Consider the following 21,370-nt stretch of genomic DNA (forward strand, 5'->3'; position numbering starts at 1 on the left):
TAGCCTGTTGCCATGGCGACGCGGCCCTAACTCGAGGTGAGGCGCCTGCGCGGGCCGTGCTCGGGCTAGGCCTCGCCGCCTGGCGTCTCCTGCCTCGCTTCCCAGCGGCCGCCATGGACGGCGACCGAAGCCCGGACTTCGTGCTCCGCTACCTGGCGGAGGTGGAGGCGCTGGCCGAGGAGGTGCTGGCGGGGAGGCAGCAGGTAGGCGAGGGGCGGGGCACCCCCATCTCAGCCTGACCCCCCCCCTTCTCCCCACTGTGCATGCGCGTGGTGGAATGTTGCAGTCTTCACAACAGCCCTGCAAGGGAGGCCACCCCCCAGGTGGCGCTGGAGAATGTTAGAATAGGACAGGGGTGGCCAGGCTTTCACACCTAGGGTGTGGCTCTCGAAGCCCCCACTGCCCCATGGGCTGGCTTGGAGAAGGCATTGCGCTCTTTAAATCACTCCTCCAAGCCAAGCAGCCGCAGCTTGGAGGATGCACTTAAGAGTTAAAGTTTCTTTCTTTCCACCTCTCTCTCCCTCCATCTATTTGCCTGAGCTTGGAGGATGCACTTAGAGTTAAAGTTTCTTTCTTTCCACCTCTCTCCCCCTCCATCTATTTGCCTGAGCTTGGAGGATGCACTTAGAGTTACAGTTTCTTTCTTTCCACCTCTCCCTCCCTCCCTCGATTTGCCTGAGCTTGGAGGATGCACTTAGACTTACAGTTTCTTTCTTTCCACCTCTCTCTCCCTCCATCTATTTGCCTGAGATTGGAGGATGCACTTAGAGTTATAGTTTCTTTCTTTCCACCTCTCCCTCCCTCCATCTATTTGCCTGAGCTTGGAGGATGCACTTAGAGTTAAAGTTTCTTTCTTTCCACCTCTCCCTCCATCTATTTGCCTGAGCTTGGAGGATGCATTTAAAGTTTCTTTCTTTCCACCTCTCTCTCCTTCCCTCCATCTATTTGCCTGAGCTTGGAGGATGCGCTTAGAGTTAAAGTTTCTTTCTTTCCACCTCTCTCTCCCTCCCTCCATCTATTTGCCTGAGTTTGGAGGATGCGCTTAGAGTTAAAGTTTCTTTCTTTCCACCTCTCTCTCTCTCCCTCCCACCATCTATTTGCCTGAGCTTGGAGGATGCATTTAGAGTTAAAGTTTCTTTCTTTCCACCTCTCTCCCCCTGCATCTATTTGCCTGAGCTTGAAGGATGCATTTAGAGTTAAAGTTTCTTTCTTTCCACCTCTCTCTCTCTCTCTCCCTCCATATATTTGCCTGCCTGCTTTCCAGTCTTAGCAGCCCCATGGCGCAGAGTGTTAAAGCAGCAGTACTGTGGTCTGAACTCTCTACTCATGACCTGAGTTCGATTCCGGCGGAAGCTGGATTCAGGTAGCCGGCCCAAGGTTGACTCAGCCTTCCATCCTTCCGAGGTCGGTCAAATGAGGACCCAGCTTGCTGGGGGGAAAGTGTAAAAGACTGGGGAAGGCAAGGGCAAACCACCCCGTAAAAAAAAGTCTGCCGTGAAAACAACGTCACCCCAGAGTTGGAAACAACTGGTGCTTGCACAGGGGACCTTTCCTTTTCCTTCCAGTGTTGTAGCTCTCAAACATCTGACGTTCACGTCTTTCGACTCTCAAGCATCTGACATTTATTCTTTGTGGCTCTTATGTTAAGGAAGTTTGGCCACCCCTGGAATAGGAGCTGGGAGACCCGGCTTTAAATCCCCCTTCCCCACTGTTGAGGAAACTCACTGGGTCTTTTTCTTTCTTTTTCAGTCTACTGCACATACTAGATTAACCTAGGGAGCCGTGTTGGTCTGAAGCAGCAGGACAGAGTTCGAGTCCAGCGGTTTGATCTGGGGTATTCGCTTATTTGTGCATCCAACAAAGTTTAAACTTGCGTATCAGCTTTCCTGTGCAACTTTTATTATCTTTTATACCTCTCTAGGCCAAATGGCCTTCTAATTCTCACATTTTGACATATTGCAGTTTTATTGCTTTCTCACGCTCATGCTACCCAGATCAAAGGTTTGCTCGATTTGTTAATTTTACTATTCTGTCGTTGGATCTTAAATTTGTGCCATTTTGCATTCTAAACCACTGCTTACCAGCTATGCGTAGCTCTGCTCACTGTACCTGATTCCTCGTCCAATGAAGTGCGCTTGGAGCACATGAAAGCTTACGTTCTGAATAAAACTTTGTTGGTCTCAAAGATGCAACTCGACTCCTACTTCGTTCTACCGCTTCAGACCAACACGGCTGCCCACTTGCATCGACCTTCTGATTGGTTGCGCTGTTTTGCCATGTGATCTTAGCTTTGTATCACTTAAGAACATAAGAGAAGCCCTTTTGGATCAGGCCAATGGCCCCTCCAGTCCAACACTCTGTGTCACATAAGAACATAAGAGAAGCCCTGTTGGATCAGGCCAGTGGCCCCTCCAGTCCAACACTCTGTGTCACATAAAAACATAAGAGAAGCCCTGTTGGATCAGGCCAATGGCCCCTCCTGTTCAACACTCTGTGTCACATAAGAACATAAGAGAAGCCCTGTTGGATCAGGCCAATGGCCCCTCCAGTCCAACACTCTGTGTCACATAAGAACATAAGAGAAGCCCTGTTGGATCAGGCCAGTGGCCCATCCAGTCCAACACTCTGTGTCACATAAGAACATAAGAGAAGCCCTGTTGGATCAGGCCAATGGCCCCTCCTGTTCAACACTCTGTGTCACATAAGAACAGAAGAGAAGCCCTGTTGGATCAGGCCAGTGGCCCATCCAGTCCAACACTCTGTGTCACATAAGAACATGAGAGAAGCCCTGTTGGATCAGGCCAGTGGCTCCTCCAGTCCAACACTCTGTGTCCCATAAGAACATGAGAGAAGCCCTGTTGGATCAGGCCAGTGGCCCCTCCAGTCCAACACTCTGTGTCCCATAAGAACAAAAGAGAAGCCATGTTGGATCAGGCCAGTGGCCCCTCCAGTCCAACACTCTGTGTTACATAAGAACATAAGAGAAGCCCTGTTGGATCAGGCCAGTGGCCCCTCCAGTCCAACACTCTGTGTCACATAAGAACATAAGAGAAGCCATGTTGGATCAGGCCAATGACCCCTCCAGTCCAACACTCTGTGTCACACAGTGGCCAAAAATTTATATACACACACACACACACATATATACACACTGTATATATATGTATATTATATTACATATTATACATTATATAGAGCTCCATGAAGAGTACCGATGGTCACCATCGAATTTTCAGAACCGCTATACTGTACTGTATTAATACAGCACCATTAAATGTTTTAAATAATTTAAACATGTAATTATGTTTTATATGTTTTATTGGTTTTTAATGGAATTAATGTGATGTTGTGAGCCGCCCTGAGTCCGCTTGCGGAGAGAGCGGGATATAACTTAACGTAATAAATAAATAAATAAATAAACTGTTGCTAATAGCCACTGATGGACCTCTGCTTCATATTTTTATCTAATCCCCTCTTGAAGCTGGCTATGCTTGTAGCCGCCACCACCTCCTGTGGAAGTGAATTCCACATGTTAATCGCCCTTTGGGTGAAGAAGGACTTCCTTTTATCCGTTCTAACCCGACTGCTCAGCAATTTCATCAAACGCCCACGAGTTCTTGTATTGTGAGAAAGGGAGAAAAGGACTTCTTTCTCTACCTTCTCCATCCCTTGCATAATCTTGTAAGCCTCTCTCATGTCACCCCAGAGTCGACATTTCTCCAAGCTAAAGAGCCCCAAGCGTTTGAACCTTTCTTTCCACCTCTCTCCCTCCCTCCCTCCATCTATTTGCCTGCCTGCCTTCCAGTCTTAGCAGCCCCGTGGCGCAGAGCGGTAAAGGAGCACTCGCAAACCTCTCTCATGTCACCCCGCAGTCGACGTTTCTCCAAGCTAAAGAGCCCCAAGCGTTTCAACCTTTCTTCATAGGGAAGTTTGCACTCTTAACCCACCAACAACATGTATTTGAGACCAGTGTCCCTGATCCCCTCGTCTGAAGAAGTGTGCCTGCATACGAAAACTTACACTCTGAATAAAACTTTGTTGGTCTTAAAGGTGCACTCGGCTCCTACTTTGTTCTGTCTGAAAAAGTGTGCCTGCACACAAAAGCTTATATCCAAAATCAAAGTCCCTTTGGTCTTAAAAGTACCACCGCACTCAGCCTTTGTTCTGTTGTACATAGCTGTTGCCAAATGCGGATGGGAGGATTGTGGGCCAAACGCTGATATTTAGGATTCTTAGGGTCACCATCTCCAGCTTGGGAAACTCCTGGAGATTTATTTGGTGTGGGCAGAGTTTGGGGAGGGGTGGTCCTCAGTGCCATAAGAGCCCCCCCGAGCCCATTATGGGAAAGGGCAGAATAGAAGTTCACTAAATAAATAAAGCTGCCGTTCTCTTCAGAGGAACTGATCGCTGCAGTCTGGGGATCAGTTGGAATTTTGGGGGATCTCAAGGCCCCACCCAGAGGTTGGCAACCCTACCACGGAAAAGGAATTTGGGAAGGGGTTTCACCAACGCCCTATGAAGGAGTAGATGATATTGGATTTATATCCCGCCGTATACTCTGAATCTCAGAGCGGCTTACAATCTCCATTACCTTCCCCCCACCACAACAGATGAGACGGGTGGGGCTGAGAGAGCTCTGACAGGAGCGGCCCTTTCAAGGACAGCTCTGCAAGAGCTATGGCTGACCCAAGGCCATTCCAGCAGCTGCAAGTGGAGGAGTGGGGAATCAAACCCGGTTCTCCCAGATAAGAGTCTGCGCACTTAACCACCACACCAAACTGGCTCTCATAATGCACAGAGATAGCCCTCTGAAGCAGCCGTTTTCTCCAGGGAAACTGATGTCTGTAATCTGGAGATCTAATTTTTTATGCCACCCTGGAGTCAGGCAGCCCAGTGTGAGATCCTTAGATAATATACTAAATCAGGGTGGGAGGTGTTGTAACTTGGTTTTGGGTGGGTAGCCATATTAGTTTCCAACAGGACAAAAATCAAGTCCCACAGCACCTTAAAGACAAGTAAAATTTTCCAGGGGAGAAACTTTTGAGAGTCAATAAGAACATAAGAACGTAAGAGAAGCCATGTTGGATCAGGCCAATGGCCCATCCAGTCCAACACTCCCTCTTAAAGCTGGCTATGCTTGTAGGCACCACCACCTCCTGTGGCAGTGAATTCCACATGTTAATCACCCTTTGGGTGAAGAAGGACTTCCTTTTATCCGTTTTAACCCGACTGCTCAGCAATTTCATCGAATGCCCTTGAGTTCTTGTATTGTGAGGAAGGGAGAAAAGGACTTCATTCCCTGCCTTCTCCATCCCATGCATAGTCTTGTAAACCTCTATCATGTCACCCCGCAGTCGACGTTTCTCCAAGCTAAAGAGCCCCAAGCGTTTTAACCTTTCTTCATAGGGAAAGTGTTCCAAACCTTTAATCATTCTCGTTGCCCTTTTCTGGACTTTTCCCAATGCTAGAACATCCTTTTTGAGGTGCGGTGACCAGAATTGTACACAGTATTCCAAATGAGACCGCACCATCGATTTATACAGGGGCATTATGATACGGGCTGATTTGTTTTCAATTCCTTTCCTAATAATTCCCAGCATGGCGTTGGCCTTTTTTATTGCAATCGCACGCTGTCTTGGCATTTAATGTTCATTTTGTCAGAGATGGCAGGGCTGTGGCTGTTTTAAAAAAGATCTTTCAAGTAAAAGGTAACAAGCCGCTCGAACAACCAACGTGTGATGACAGCGGCCGCCAAAGTCTGTTTCCGGAGCTTTGATCGGTTTATGCAGAAAGCCTTGTTAACTTGACCCAACGCTGTCTTTTCAGATTGTGGCCCTGGATCAGAAACGGAATCAGAACCGGGAAGCGCTCAGAGCTCTGAGCAAGGAACTGGCTGGCTCAGGTGAAGTGATCTTCTTGAATGTATGACGTTGGCATTAGTCCGCTGAGCTCAGAATTTATTTATTTAATCTTAGCGTCCGAAGGGAGCCTCAGGGTCACCATGTTGGCTCGGCGTCTCTTCTTTCTTAAGTTCTTTTCCGAGAAAGATGAACAAAAGTGCTGCAAATAAGTATCTGAGTGGCAAAGGCTTTTCAGGTTCTCATAGGGAAATGTCTTTCCAAGACCTACATCCTAAGACAGGACTATCACTCAAAAGAACATAAGAGAAGCCCTGTTGGATCAGGCCAGTGGCCCCTCCAGTCCAACACAGTGTCACATAAGAACATAAGAGAAGCCATGTTGGATCAGGCCAATGGCCCATCCAGTCCAACACTCTGAGTCACATAAGAACATAAGAGAAGCCCTGTTGGATCAGGCCAGTGGCCCCTTCAGTCCAACACTCTGTGTCACATAAGAACATAAGAGAATCCATGTTGGATCAGGCCAGTGGCCCCTCCAGTCCAACACTCTGTGTCACATAAAAACATAAGAGAATCCATGTTGGATCAGGCCAGTGGCCCCTCCAGTCCAACACCCTGAGTCACATAAGAACATAAGAGAAGCCCTTTTGGATCAGACCAGTGGCCCATCCAGTCCAACACTCTGTGTCACATAAGAGAAGCCCTTTTGGATCAGGCCAGTGGCCCCTCCAGCCCAACACTCTGTGTCACATAAGAACATAAGAGAAGCCCTATTGGATCAGGCCAGTGGCCCCTTCACTCCAACACTCTGTGTCACATAAGAACATAAGAGAAGCCCTGTTGGATCAGGCCAGTGGCCCATCCAGTCCAACACTGTGTCACATAAGAACATAAGAGAAGCCATGTTGGATCAGGCCAATGGCCCCTCCAGTCCAACACTCTGTGTCACACAGTGGCCAAAATTTTTTTGTGTATATATATATATATACACACACACATACACACACACTGTGGCTAATAGCCACTGATGGACCTCTGCTCCATATTTTTATCTACCCCCTCTTGAAGCTGACTATGCTTGTAGCCGCTACCACCTCCTGTGGCAGTGAATTCCACATGTTAATCACCTTCTGGTGAAGAAGTACTTCCTTTTATCCGTTTTAGCCTGTCTGCTCAGCAATTTCATCGAATGCCCACGAGTTCTTGTATTGTGAGAAAGGGAGAAAAGTACTTCTTTCTCTACTTTCTCCATCCCATGCATAATCTTGTAAACCTCTCTCATGTCACCCCGCAGTCGACGTTGCTCCAAGCTAAAGAGCCCCAAGCGTTTCAACCTTTCTTCATAGGGAAAGTGCTCCAGCCCTTTACTCATTCTAGTTGCCCTTTTCTGTCCTTTTTCCAATGCTATAATATCCTTTTTGAGGTGCGGTGACCAGAATTATTCCAAATGGGACCGCACCATCGATTTATACAGGGGCATTATGATAATGGCTGACATAAATGAGACGTTGTCGAGCCGGGCCAGGTGTGTCATAAAACGTAATGCCAGGTAGCAGACACAAACACACACAATTAAAGATTTTTTTTAAAAAACTTAAAATAAAACATGCTTAAAACATTAGCACTCTTGCAGTGTTTTGTTTATATAGCAATCTCTGTTAACTGACCCCTCTTGCTCTAAATTATCGCATCGAAATCTGGAGACAATGTCTGTGCTGTAGCAATCTTGAATATGCTGTTCAGGTGTGTATCTTTAAGCTGCAAATCTACTGCAAACCGGTTTGGTGTAGTGGTTAAGTGCGTGTACTCTTATCTGGGAGAACCGGGCTTGATTCTCCCACTCCTCCACTTGCAGCTGCTGGAATGGCCTCGGGTCAGCAGGAGTTGTCCTTGAAAGGGTAGCTTCTGTCAGAGCTCTCTCAGCCCCTCCCAGGGTGTGTGTTACGGGGGAAGATAAAGGAGATTGTGAGCCGCTCTGAGACTCTGAGATTCAGAGTGGAAGGTGAGATATAAATCCAGTATCATCATCTTCTTCAGAAAAGGGATGGCTAAGAGGGGACACAACAGGAGAGGTTTATAAAAACAAGTATTAGGTTGAGAGAGTAGACAAAGAGGACTTTTTCTCCCTCTTCCAGAATACTAGAACTCGAGGGCATCCAATGATGCCAATCGGGAGTATGTTTGGGACAGACAAAAGGAAATACCAAGTCCTATGAGGAAAGGCTGAAGGAGCTGGGAATGTTTAGCCTGGAGAGGAGGCAGCTGAGAGGTGATGGGATCACCATCTTCAACTCCTTGAAGGGCTGTCCTATAGAGGATGGTGTGAAATTGTTTTCTGTGGCCCCAGAAGGTAGGACCAGAACCAGTGGGCTGAAATTAAATCAGAAGAGTTTCCGGCTCAACGTTAGGAAGAACTTCCTGACCACTAGAGCGGTTCCTCAGTGGAACAGGCTTCCTCCTCGGGAGGTGGTGGGCTCTCCTTCCTTGGAGGTTCTTAAACAGAGGCTAGATGGCCATCTGACAGCAATGAAGTTCCTGTGAATTTAGGGGGAGGTGTTTGTGGGTTTCCTGCATTGTGCAGGGGGTTGGACTAGATGACCCTGGAGGTCCCTTCCCACTAAGTCCTATGAAGAAAGGCTGAAGGAGCTGGGGATTTTTAGCCTGGAGAGCTGGCAGCTGAGAGGTGATAGGATCACCATCTTCAACTCCTTGAAGGGCTGTCCTATAGAGGATGGTGTGGAATTGTTTTCTGTGGCCCCAGAAGGTAGGACCAGAACCAGTGGGCTGAAATTAAATCAGAAGAGTTTCCAGCTCAACGTTAGGAAGAACTTCCTGACCATTAGAGCCCACCTTGAAGGGCTGTCCTATAGAGGATGGGGTAGAATTGTTTTCTGTTGCCCCAGTTTGGTGTAGCGGTTAAGTGCGTGGACTCTTACCTGGGACAACCGGGTTTGATTCCCCACTCCTCCACTTGCACCTGCTGGAATGACCTGGGGTCAGTCATGGCTCTGGCAGAGGCTGTCCTTGAAAGGGGCAGCTTCTGTCAGAGCTGTCTCAGCCCCACCCGCCTCACCGGTGTCCGTCGCGGGGGGAGGAATGTAAAGGAGATTGCGAGCCACTCTGAGACTCTGAGATTCAGAGTGGAGGGCGGGATATAAATCCGATTTCTTCTTCTTTTGCTCTTGACCGACTCAGGCCTTTTTGCAGAATCCGCAGAGGGTGAAGCCGTTTGGCCGTGCCGCTGCCGGTAACTCCAGAGCGCTTCCTGAAAGCCGTAAACAGAGAGGGGCCAGTACAGGAAAGAGGCCAGCAGCAGTGGCTTCCAGCGAGGCTTATAATAGTTACAGGAACTTCTCAGAATTGTGCCGGTTACTGCCCCCCTCGGTAGCTCACGCGGTCCCATCGCAAGCGGAATGTTTTTCGATGTACGCATTAAGCAGGGTGACTAATGTCTCCAGCTAGTGGCAGCCGTCTCGTCTTCTCCCTGGGGAGGGATTTGCAAGCAGCAGATTCTCTGACTTCCCTTGCAACACGGTGAGGCTGGTGCATTAATGCAGGCGAGGGGAGGGCTGATGCGCTTGACCTGTGGCCTCGGAGGGTTCTTTGGTTCCTGGGAGCATTCGAAAAGGCCTCCTCAGCCTTCGAAGGGCAGGCTGTCTGTTTGCGCTCTCTCATACTCCTGATAATAAGGCTCTCGGTCTCTCTCCTCTGAAGGCAGGTTTGGTTTTTTGTTTTTTTTTCAAGAGAGCATTGATTTCTCCTTCTCCCAGTCTGCACCATGGAATAAAACCTTATTAATCTGTAGCTTCTGTCCATAAGAACATCGGAGAAGCCATGTTGGATCAGGCCACTAGCCCCTCCAGTCCAGCACTCTGTGTCACATAAGAACATAAGAGAAGCCATGTTGGATCAGGCCAGTGGCCCATCCAGTCCAACACTCTGTGTCACATAAGAACATAAGAGAAGCCATGTTGGATCAGGCCAGTGGCCCATCCAGTCCAACACTCTGTGTCACATAAGAACATAAGAGAAGCCATGTTGGATCAGGCCAGTGGCCCATCCAGTCCAACACTCGGTGTCACATAAGAACATAAGAGAAGCCATGTTGGATCAGGCCAGTGGCCCATCCAGTCCAACACTCTGTGTCACATAAGAACATAAGAGAAGCCATGTTGGATCAGGCCAGTGGCCCATCCAGTCCAACACTCTGTGTCACATAAGAACATAAGAGAAGCCATGTTGGATCAGGCCAGTGGCCCATCCAGTCCAACACTCGGTGTCACATAAGAACATAAGAGAAGCCCTGTTTGATCAGGCCAGTGGCCCCTCCAGTCCAACACTCGGTGTCACATACGAACATAAGAGAAGCCCTGTTGGATCAGGCCACTAGCCCCTCCAGTCCAGCACTCTGTGTCACATAAGAACATAAGAGAAGCCATGTTGGATCAGGCCAGTGGCCCATCCAGTCCAACACTCTATGTCACATAAGAGAAGCCCTGTTGGATCAGGCCAATGGCCCATCCAGTCCAACACTCGGTGTCACCTAAGAACATAAGAGAAGCCCTGTTTGATCAGGCCAGTGGCCCCTCCAGTCCAACACTCAGTGTCACATACGAACATAAGAGAAGCCCTGTTGGATCAGGCCACTAGCCCCTCCAGTCCAGCACTCTGTGTCACATAAGAACATAAGAGAAGCCATGTTGGATCAGGCCAGTGGCCCATCCAGTCCAACACTCTGTGTCACATAAGAGAAGCCCTGTTGGATCAGGCCAATGGCCCATCCAGTCCAACACTCTGTGTCACATAAGAGAAGCCCTGTTGGATCAGGCCAGTGGCCCATCCAGTCCAACACTCTGTGTCACATAAGAGAAGCCCTGTTGGATCAGGCCAGTGGCCCATCCAGTCCAACACTCTGTGTCACATAAGAGAAGCCCTGTTGGATCAGGCCAGTGGCCCATCCAGTCCAACACTCTGTGTCACATAAGAGAAGCCCTGTTGGATCAGGCCAGTGGCCCATCCAGTCCAACACTCTGTGTCACATAAGAGAAGCCCTGTTGGATCAGGCCAGTGGCCCATCCAGTCCAACACTCTGTGTCACATAAGAGAAGCCCTGTTGGATCAGGCCAGTGGCCCATCCAGTCCAACACTCTGTGTCACATAAGAGAAGCCCTGTTGGATCAGGCCAATGGCCCATCCAGTCCAACACTCTGCGTCACACAGTGGCAATTTATATATATATATATATATATATATATATATATACACATACATACACACACACACAGACACACACACACACACTGTGGCTAATAGCCACTGATGGACCTCTGCTCCATATTTTTATCTAAACCCCTCTTGAAGGTGGCTATGCTTGTGGCCGCCACCACTTCCTGTGGCAGTGAATTCCATAGAGGACTTTATAAAGGACACAGACAAACACAATTAAAAGGGTTTTTTAAACTTAAAACATGGTTAAAACATTAGCACTTGTTGGTCTTAAAGGTGCTTTCTTTGTATCTCTCCCGGGGGATCCAGGGAACTGGGCAAAGGAAGCTCTGGCTCTTTCCATCCTTCCCCAGGGGACCAGGAAGCGGAAGGAAGAGAGGCTTGGCTCAGTAGCCCTGCTGTGCGATTGAGAGAGCCTGGCAAAGCAAGCTGTCCCTCCTCCCCGTCCTCCTCAAGGGAGGAGCCTCAGCCAATGGAGAAAATACAGGCTTTGCTCTGTAGCTCCTGTGCAAACCAAGCTGTGATGCAGAAGGAAGCAAGAGAGAAGGAGAAGGACGCAGATGACAGCCGGTTGCTTGGGGGCCTGATAGGAGCCTTCGGGGGGCCTGATTTGGAAATAATAAAGGACAGGGGCGCCTTCTTTGGGGTTTCATAGAATTGGAGCCCCTAGTCCAGGGGTGTCGAACTCATTTGTTATGAGGGCCGGATCTGACATAAATGAGACCTTGTTGGGCGGAGCCATGGTGGGCCATGCCGTGTGTGAACCTATTTAAGATTAGGTAGCAGAGATATAAACTTTATAAAGGACACAGGCAAACACAAAGACTTTTTTTTTTTTTTTTAAAAACCTCTTAAAATAAAACATGCTTAAAACATTAGCATTCGTTAGTCTTAAAGGTGCTTTCTTAAAGGATCCAGGGAACTGGGCAAAGGAAACTCTGGCTCTTTACTTCCTTCCCCAGGACCAGGAGAGGGATGAGCCTCAGCCAATAGAAGGAGGAGAGGCTTTGCTCAGTAGCCCTGCTGTGTCATGGAGAGAGCCTGGCAAAGCAAGCTGCTCCTCCTCCCCTTCCTCCTCAAGGGAGGAGCTTCAGCCAATGGAGAAAATGGAGGCTTTGCTCTGTAGCTCCTGCATGATTGAGAAAGCCTTAAAAAGCAAGCTGTGATGCAGAAGGAAGGAAGGAAGGAAGAAGGAAGCAGACGCAGCCAGTTGCTCGGGAGCCTGATAGGAGCTCTCTGAGGGCCTGATTCGGCCCCTTCGCCACGTGTTTGACACCGCTGCACTACAGGAACGGACCCTCTGTAAAGCGCTGCAGGACTTAGAAAGAAAACGACACGTGTCTCTTGGTGCATGAACTGGGTCTCCTAAACATCCCCCCCTTTCTTCGCTTTCAGAAAAAGTTATGGTGTGCTTCGGGAGCATGTTCGTGCAGCTTCCAAACGCGAAGACCAAGGAGATGCTGCAGAAAGGTGAGATCCTAGAGCAGGAGCGTCAGACTCATTGGTTACGAGGGCCGGATCTGACATCAATGAGACCTTGATGGGCCGGGCCTAGTGGGTCACATAATGTAATGCTAGGTAGTGGAGACACAAGCTTTATAATGCTTATATCTTTATAAAGTTTATATGAGTTTTTATGGCACATGGGGCCTGACCCGAAAGCTGGGCTCACACTTATTAACTAATGGATTTTCAATCCACTTTTCAACTGGATTCTACTGTGTGAACTGGCAAAATCCTGTTGGAATGCGCATTGGAAGTGGATTGAAAGCGCATTCTTTAGTGTGTGTGATCACATAGCCAAAGTCACATTTACATCATAGAATTATAGAATCGTAGAATCATAGAATTGGAAGGGACCTCCAGGGTTATCTAGTCCAGTCCCCAGCACAGTGCAGGTAACTCACAAACACCTCCCCCCTAAATTCACAGGATCTTCATTGCTGTCAGATGGCCAGCTAGCCTCTGTTGAAAAATCTCCAAGGAAGGAGAGGCCACCACCTCCCAAGGAGGAAGCCTGTTCCACTGAGGAACCGCTCTAACGGTCAGGAAGTTTTTCCTGATGTTGAGCCGGAAACTCTTTTGATTTGGTTCTGGTCCTACCTTCTGGGGCCACAGAAAACAATTCCACACCATCCTCTAGATGACAGCCCTTCAAATACTTGAAGATGGTGATCATGTCACCTCTCATCTAGTCCAACCCCCTGCACGATGCAGTAAACTCACAAACACCTCTCCCTAAATTCACAGGATCCTCATTGCTGTCAGGTGGCCAGCTAGCCTCTGTTTAAAAACCTCCAAGGAAGGAGAGCCCACCACCTCCCAAGGGGCCACAGAAAACAATTCCACCTCATCCTCTAGATGACAGCCCTTCAAGTCCTTGAAGATGGTGATCCTATCACCTCTCAGCCGCCTCCTCTCCAGGCTAAACATTCCCAGCTCCTTCAACCTTTCCTCATAGGACTTGGTCTCCAGACCCCTCACCATCTTTGTCGCCCTCCTCTGGACCCCTTCCAGCTTGTCTGTATCCTTTTTAAAATGCAGTGACCCAAACTGAATACAATACTCCAAGCGAGGTCCAACGGGTTGAAGTTAAATCAAAAGAGTTTCCAGCTCAACATTAAGAAGAACTTCCTGACCGTTAGAGCGATTCCTCAGAGGAACAGGCTTCCTCAGGAGGTGGTGGGCTCTCCTTCCTTGGAGGTTTTTCAACAGGCTAAATGGTCATCTGACAGCAATGAAGATCCCTTTAGCCTGGAGAGGAGGCGGCTGAGAGGTGATACGATCACCATCTTCAAGTCCTTGAAGGGCTGTCCTATAGAGGATGGGGTGGAATTGTTTTCTGTGGCCCCAGAAGGTAGGACCAGAACCAATGGGTTGAAATTAAATCAAAAGAGTTTCCGGTTCAACATTAGGAAGAACTTCCTGACCGTTAGAGCAGTTCCTCAGTGGAACAGGCTTCCTCCTTTGGAGGTGGTGGGCTCTCCTTCCTTGGAGATGTTTAAACAGAGGCTAGATGGCCATCTGACAGCAATGAAGATCCTGTGAATTTAGGGGGAGGTGTTTGTGAGTTCCCTGCATTGTGCAGGGGGTTGGACTAGATGACCCTGGAGGTTCCTTCCAACTCTAGGATTCTAGGATTCCTGACTTGGAGTGGTTCCTCAGTGAAACAGGCTTCCTCCTCGGGAGGTGGTGGACTCTCCTTCCTTGGAGGTTTTTAAACAGAGGCTAGGTGGCCATCTGACAGCAATGAAAATCCTGTGAATTTAGGGGGAGGTGTTTGTGGGTTTCCTGCATTGTGCAGGGGGTTGGACTAGATGACCCTGGAGGTCCCTTCCAACTCTGTGAGTGTGTGACTCTATGATTCTAAATGGACTGTGAATTTCAACTTAATGTGGAAATATTGTGATTTAAAATATTGTTTAAAATATCGTTTTCAATATATATTAGCTAAAGCTCTCACGGAGTGTTCCCCTATATACCTTACTCACACCCGTGAGCTCTCTGGTTTCGCATTCACTCACAAGTGATGCAGAAGGAAGCGAGAGAGAGAGAGAAGGGAGCAGATGGCAGCCAGTTGCTCAGGGGCCTGATAGGAGCCTTCCGGCGAGGACCTGATCCGGCCATCATTCCACATGTTTGACACCCCTGGTTTAGGCAGTAGCTGGGCGGGGGGGGGGGGTGTCGCAGGGCCTGCCTGTGCGTTTGGGCCAAAGAGGGACGGGAGCTTTCGTGCAAGCCGGGCGACAGGTTTGCGGCCGAGCCGACCCACAGCTGGGGCCAAGCCGAGAAGCGGCAACGATGTGGAACGATTGCAGTAACGAGCGTGAGCGCGGCGGTGCCTGAAGCCAGCCCAGCGAGTCGAGTTCTCCCTCCCTCCCCCCCTTTCTCTCTCCAGATCAAGCGCTCTTAAATGAAGAAATCGCCAGCCTGCGGGAAGAGCTCAAAGCGAAGGTCAGCCGTCTCCTGGAAGCTCAAGGTATGTACTAGCCGGGCTCTGCCTCAGACGGATTTGACTGCAACGAGAAGGGGCCCCAGCTGGGTCAGTCGAGGAGTCTTCGCCCGGGCACCTCCACTCTGCCCTCCTGCAGATGTCAGTCCTTTGTCTTCAGGCAAAGAGACAGGCGGGAGGCGGGAGAAGTGAGCCGAGCTAGTCTTTAAATCTGCTTTCCCATTGTTTGGAGAGAGGCCGGGCTCCTTGCCCCAGAACGTCCATCACGAGTCAGGGAACAATTTTTGTGGAGGCTGAGGAACTACAGCAGGAAGCGGGGGCGAGGCTCACTCACTGCTGGGGAAGGCTCAGAAGCAGGCCTTTTTTTTGTAGCAGGAGCCCCTTTGCATATTCGGTCACACACCCCGATGGAGCCAACGCTCCTGGAGCTTCCAGTAGACCCTGTAAGAAGAAAGAGCCTTGTAAGCTAAGAACATAAGAGAAGCCATGTTGGATCAGGCCAGTGGCCCATCCAGTCCAATACTCTGTCACATAAGAACATAAGAGAAGCCGTGTTGGATCAGGCCAATGGCCCATCCAGTCCAACACTCTGTGTCACATAAGAATGTAAGAGAAACCCTGTTGGATCAGGCCAGTGGCCCATCCAGTCCAACACTCTGTGTCACATAAGAACATAAGAGAAGCCCTGTTGGATCAGGCCAATGGCCCATCCAGTCCAACACTCTGTGTCACATAAGAACATAAGAGAAGCCCTGTTGGATCAGGCCAGTGGCCCATCCAGTCCAACACTCTGTGTCACATAAGAACATAAGAGAAGCCATGATGGATCAGGCCAAGGGCCCATCCAGTCCAACATTCTGTGTCACATAAGAACAGAAGAGAAGCCCTGTTGGATCAGGCCAGTGGCCCATCCAGTCCAACACTCTGTGTCACATAAGAACACAAGAGAAGCCATGTTGGATCAGGCCAGTGGCCCCTCCAGTCCAACACTCTGTGTCACATAAGAACATAAGAGAAGCCATGATGGATCAGGCCAAGGGCCCATCCAGTCCAACATTCTGTGTCACATAAGAACAGAAGAGAAGCCCTGTTGGATCAGGCCAGTGGCCCATCCAGTCCAACACTCTGTGTCACATAAGAACACAAGAGAAGCCATGTTGGATCAGGCAAGTGGCCCATCTAGTCCAACACTCTGTGTCACATAAGAACATAAGAGAAGCCATGATGGATCAGGCCAAGGGCCCATCCAGTCCAACATTCTGTGTCACATAAGAACAGAAGAGAAGCCATGATGGATCAGGCCAGTGGCCCATCCAGTCCAACACTCTCTGTCACATAAGAACATAAGAGAAGCCCTGTTGGATCAGGCAAGTGGCCCATCCAGTCCAACACTCTGTGTCACATAAGAACATAAGAGAAGCCCTGTTGGATCAGGCCAGTGGCCCGTGCAGTCCAACACTCTGTGTCACATAAAGGGATAGCATCTGAGAGGGGCCTTCACTCCCTGGGAGACCATCTGCTTGGTATGCAGAAGGTCCCAGGGTTCAATCCCCAGTATCTCCAGTTAAAAGGATCAGGCAGGAGGTGATGGGAAAGACCTCAGTCTGAGTCCCTGGAGAGCCAGGAGGGGGAGCTGTGGCTGAGAGGAAGAGCCTCTGCTGGCATACAGAAACTCCCAGGTGCAATCCCCGGCATCTCCAGTTAAAAGGACTAGGCAGGAGGTGATGGGAAAGACCTCAGTCTGAGTCCCTGGAGAGCCAGGAGGAGGAGCTGTGGCTGAGAGGAAGAGCCTCTGCTGGCATACAGAAACTCCCAGGTGCAATCCCCGGCATCTCCAGTTGAAAAGATCAGGTTGGAGGTGATATGAAAGACCTCTGCCTGAGACCCTGGAGAGTGGCTGCCGACCTGAGTAAACCATACAGACTGTGATGGAACGGTGGTGTGAGTCAGTAGAAGGCAGCCCCATGTGTTCATGTGCTCCTATCCAAGCAAGGCTGCTTTTTTGAGCAAAGACCTACAGCCACGTGGATGTTTGTGTGCTCGTCCACATGACTGTTTATAAGACTGACTGGATCCAAAAGCGGCTTCCTGCATCCCAGAAGTGTTCGGCATTGGCTCACAGTAAGCAGAAGGTCCCAGGTTCAGTCCCCAGCATCTCCAACTAAAAAAAAAAGGGTCCAGGCAAGTAGGCTTGAAAAACCTCAGCTGGAGACCCCGGAGAGCAGGGGAGGGACGGTGGCTCAGGGGTAGAGCATCTGCTTGGTAAGCAGAAGGTCCCAGGTTCAATCCCCGGCATTTCCAACTCAAAAGGGTCCAGGCAAGTAGGTGTGAAAAACCTCAGCTTGAGACCCAGGAGAGCAGGGGAGGGACGGTGGCTCAGTGGTAGAGCCTCTGCTTGGGAAGCAGAAGGTCCCAGGTTCAATCCTCGGCATCTCCAAATCAAAAGGGTTCAGGCAAATAGGAGTGGAAAACCTCAGCTTGAGACCCCGGAGAGCAGGGGAGGGACGGTGGCTCAGTGGTAGAGCATCTGCTTGGTAAGCAGAAGGTACCAGGCTCAATCCCCGGCATCTCCAAATCAAAAGGGTTCAGGCAAATAGGAGTGGAGGGACGGTGGCTCAGTGGTAGAGCCTCTGCTTGAGAAGCAGAAGGTCCAGGTTCAATCCCCGGCATCTCCAACTCAAAAGGGTCCAGGCAAGTGGGCGTGAAAAACCTCAGCTGGAGACCCTGGAGAGCCGCTGCCAGTCTGAGTAGACAGTACTGTCTTTGATGGACCCAGGGGGGGTCTGATTCAGAAGGCGGCAGCTTCAAACGTTCATATATGGCCCCACCTGCCTCTGCTCTGAATGTGGCTTGCATGCTCCTCTGGGCGGCCACTTGCCCGTTGCTGATGTTGTAGCACCGTTTTGAAGCTTTATATTTATAAATTGTTTATACGTGTTGGTTTTATAATCATAAAGTACTGCTATTAGTATATTATGACCGTGAGCCGCCCAGAGTCCGTATATGGAGTGGGTGGCATACAGATTTAAGGTGAATTAAATAAATAAACGATGCTAATTTTATTATATGCTCCAAACGCTGGCGGTTCGCTCTTTAATTTTTACATAACTTGGGATTCCCCGTCAGAGGATGCACTGATGGCCACAGGTGAGGACAGTCTTAAAAACGGATCAGATGGATTCCTGGAGGAGAGGTCTGTCAGTAGCTCCTAGCCTTGAGAACCAGTTTGGTGTGGTGGTGAAGTGCGCGGACTCTTAACCCTGGGAGAACCGGGTTTGATTCCCCACTCCTCCCCTTGCAGCTGCTGGAATGGCCTTGGGTCAGCCAGAGCTCTCTTATCTGGGAGAACCCGGTTTGATTCCCCACTCCTCCACTTGCACCTGCTGGAATGGCCTTGGGTCAGCCAGAGCTCTCTTATCTGGGAGAACCCGGTTTGATTCCCCACTCCTCCACTTGCACCTGCTGGAATGGCCTTGGGTCAGCCAGAGCTCTCTTATCTGGGAGAACCGGGTTTGATTCCCCCCTCCTCCACTTGCAGCTGCTGGAATGGCCTTGGGTCAGCCAGAGCTCTCTTATCTGGGAGAACCGGGTTTGATTCCCCACTCCTCCACTTGCAGCTGCTGGAATGGCCTTGGGTCAGCCAGAGCTCTCTTATCTGGGAGAACCCGGTTTGATTCCCCACTCCTCCACTTGCACCTGCTGGAATGGCCTTGGGTCAGCCAGAGCTCTCTTATCTGGGAGAACCGGGTTTGATTCCTCACTCCTCCACTTGCAGCTGCTGGAATGGCCTTGGGTCAGCCAGAGCTCTCTTATCTGGGAGAACCGGGTTTGATTCCCCACTCCTCCACTTGCAGCTGCTGGAATGGCCTTGGGTCAGCCAGAGCTCTCTTATCTGGGAGAACCGGGTTTGATTCCCCACTCCTCCACTTGCAGCTGCTGGAATGGCCTTGGGTCAGCCAGAGCTCTCTTATCTGGGAGAACCGGGTTTGATTCCCCACTCCTCCACTTGCAGCTGCTGGAATGGCCTTGGGTCAGCCAGAGCTCTCTTATCTGGGAGAACCGGGTTTGATTCCCCACTCCTCCACTTGCAGCTGCTGGAATGGCCTTGGGTCAGCCAGAGCTCTCTTATCTGGGAGAACCCGGTTTGATTCCCCACTCCTCCACTTGCACCTGCTGGAATGGCCTTGGGTCAGCCAGAGCTCTCTTATCTGGGAGAACCGGGTTTGATTCCCCACTCCTCCACTTGCAGCTGCTGGAATGGCCTTGGGTCAGCCAGAGCTCTCTTATCTGGGAGAACCGGGTTTGATTCCCCACTCCTCCACTTGCACCTGCTGGAATGGCCTTGGGTCAGCCAGAGCTCTCTTATCTGGGAGAACCGGGTTTGATTCCCCACTCCTCCACTTGCAGCTGCTGGAATGGCCTTGGGTCAGCCAGAGCTCTCTTATCTGGGAGAACCGGGTTTGATTCCCCACTCCTCCACTTGCACCTGCTGGAATGGCCTTGGGTCAGCCAGAGCTCTCTTATCTGGGAGAACGGGGTTTGATTCCCCCACTCCTCCACTTGCAGCTGCTGGAATGGCCTTGGGTCAGTCACAGGTTCTCACAGAGCTCTCTCAGCTCCACCTACCTCACAGGGTGTCTGTTGTGGGGAGGGGATCGGAAGGCGTTTGTACACTGCTCTCCTTTGGGTAGTAAAGGGTGGGGTGTAAGTCCGATCTCTTATTCTTTTTGTCTTCTCTCTAGATGACCAAAGGGAACCTCTATGTTCAGAGGCGGTAAACCTCTGAATCCTAGAGTCAGGAGATAACATAAGGGGAAGGCTGTGGCCTCTGTGCCCAGTTGTTGGCCCTCCAGAGGAACTGGTTGGCCACTGTGTGAGACAGGAGGCTGGACTAGATGGACCCTCACTGGTCTGATCCAGCAGGGCTCTTCTGGTGTTCTTATGAAGGCCTCAGCCTCTCTGTCCTGCTGTTGGCTCTCCAGAGGAACTGATTGGCCCCAGTGTGAGACAGGAGGCTGGACTAGATGGACCCTCCCTGGTCTGATCCAGCAGGACTCTTCTGGTGTTCTTATGAAGGCCTCGGCCTCTCTGCCCTGTTGTTGGCCCTCCAGAGGAACTGGCTGGCCATTATGTGAGACAGGATGCTGGACTAGATGGGCCACTGGGCCGATCCAGTTGGGCATTTCTTATGTTGTTATGAAGGCGTTGTCCTCTCTGCCCTGTTGGTGGCCCCTGTGTGAGACAGGATGCTGGACTATATGGGCCCTCACTGGTCTGATCCAGCAGGGCTCTTCTGATGTTCTTAACTGAAGGCCTCGGCCTCTATGGTCTGTTGTTGGACCTCCAGTGGAACTGGTTGGCCACTGTGTGAGACAGGAAGCTGGAGTAGATGGACCCTCACTCGTCTGACCCAGCAGGGCTCTACTGATGTCCTTATGAAGGCCTCAGCCTCTCTGCCCTGTTGTTGGCCCTCCAGAGGAACTGGCTGGCCCTGTGTGAGACAGGAGGCTGGACTAGATGGACTCTCACTGGTTTGATCCAGGAGGGCTCTTCTGATGTCCTTATGAAGGCCTCGGGCTCTCTGCCCTGTTGTTGGACCTCCAGAGGAACTGGTTGGCCACTGTGTGAGACTAGATGGCCCCTCACTGGTCTGATCCGGCAGTGCTGTTCTTACTAATAATTAACAATCAACAATACTCCCCGTCGTTCACCACCTAATCTCACCCCCAGTGGCCTGTGCAAGAGAAGGCAGAAATCCCTTGTCTCTTAGGCAAATGCTCCCATAGGACTTCTGTGATGTATTCTCACCTTCCCCTGCTTGCCTTCTTTCTCCAAGGTCAACCGGAGCTGAAAGGCTACAATCTGAAGCCCCTGGGCAGCGAGGAGATGTGGTTTATTAAAAAAGTGCTGGACGGCTGAAGCCGTCTCCCCGTGGCTGCTCCCTGGAGAATACAGTCCAAAGAGAATTGCTGGCAGCGCAAAAGGGAGCGCCATTCACAGACACGCACCGGATGCAGGAGGCGCTCTGAGCCGTTTAGCATCGGGCACCTTTTCTGGAAAGGACCTGGCAGATTTGCACAGAGAAGACCACTCAGATGTCCGCCTTCAGCTTGCGGGGCACACATCAGCCACAGGGGCAGGTTCCAGTTTTGCAATCGCGGTTCGATTAGCCGTCGAATGAGGGGGACGGACGTGGGTGGGTGGAGTTATCGGGCTAGCCCTGGGAGCCCTCGCTGCACCGGGACACCAGCGTTATCACCTGAACGTGTGGCGTTGTGGCAGATTAAATCACGTGCACATCTGAAAAGTGTGAGCGGTGGTGGCGCGGTCT

General features: G+C 50.4%; 1 protein-coding gene across 2 annotated transcripts; it reads left to right on the top strand.

Annotated features, from left to right (window-relative positions):
* The first annotated feature begins 35 nt into the window (after nucleotides 1–35).
* Nucleotides 36–21,346, top strand: PDRG1 (p53 and DNA damage regulated 1). Of its 2 annotated transcripts, XM_060233181.1 has the most exons (5): nucleotides 36–203; nucleotides 5,827–5,902; nucleotides 12,483–12,557; nucleotides 14,986–15,066; nucleotides 20,876–21,346. In XM_060233181.1, exons 1-5 carry the CDS (start codon nucleotides 114–116, stop codon nucleotides 20,956–20,958), a joined length of 405 nt encoding a protein of 134 aa, XP_060089164.1. In that variant the 5' UTR covers nucleotides 36–113; the 3' UTR covers nucleotides 20,959–21,346. The 2 variants fall into 2 exon arrangements, with proteins under 2 accessions (XP_060089164.1, XP_060089165.1); XM_060233182.1 differs by lacking the exon at nucleotides 12,483–12,557.
* Nucleotides 21,347–21,370: the final 24 nt, after the last annotated feature.

Source organism: Heteronotia binoei, chromosome 2, assembly GCF_032191835.1.
Source record: "Heteronotia binoei isolate CCM8104 ecotype False Entrance Well chromosome 2, APGP_CSIRO_Hbin_v1, whole genome shotgun sequence".
NCBI lineage: Eukaryota > Metazoa > Chordata > Lepidosauria > Squamata > Gekkonidae > Heteronotia > Heteronotia binoei.

Excerpts from the sequence above, each read along its gene's own strand:
- PDRG1 (XM_060233181.1), top strand. The coding sequence starts at position 114 with ATGGACGGCGACCGAAGCCCGGACTTCGTGCTCCGCTACCTGGCGGAG. Across the intron at positions 5,903-12,482 it reads CAAGGAACTGGCTGGCTCAG|AAAAAGTTATGGTGTGCTTC; the intron begins GTGAAGTGATCT and ends CTTCGCTTTCAG. Across the intron at positions 15,067-20,875 it reads CCGTCTCCTGGAAGCTCAAG|GTCAACCGGAGCTGAAAGGC; the intron begins GTATGTACTAGC and ends TCTTTCTCCAAG.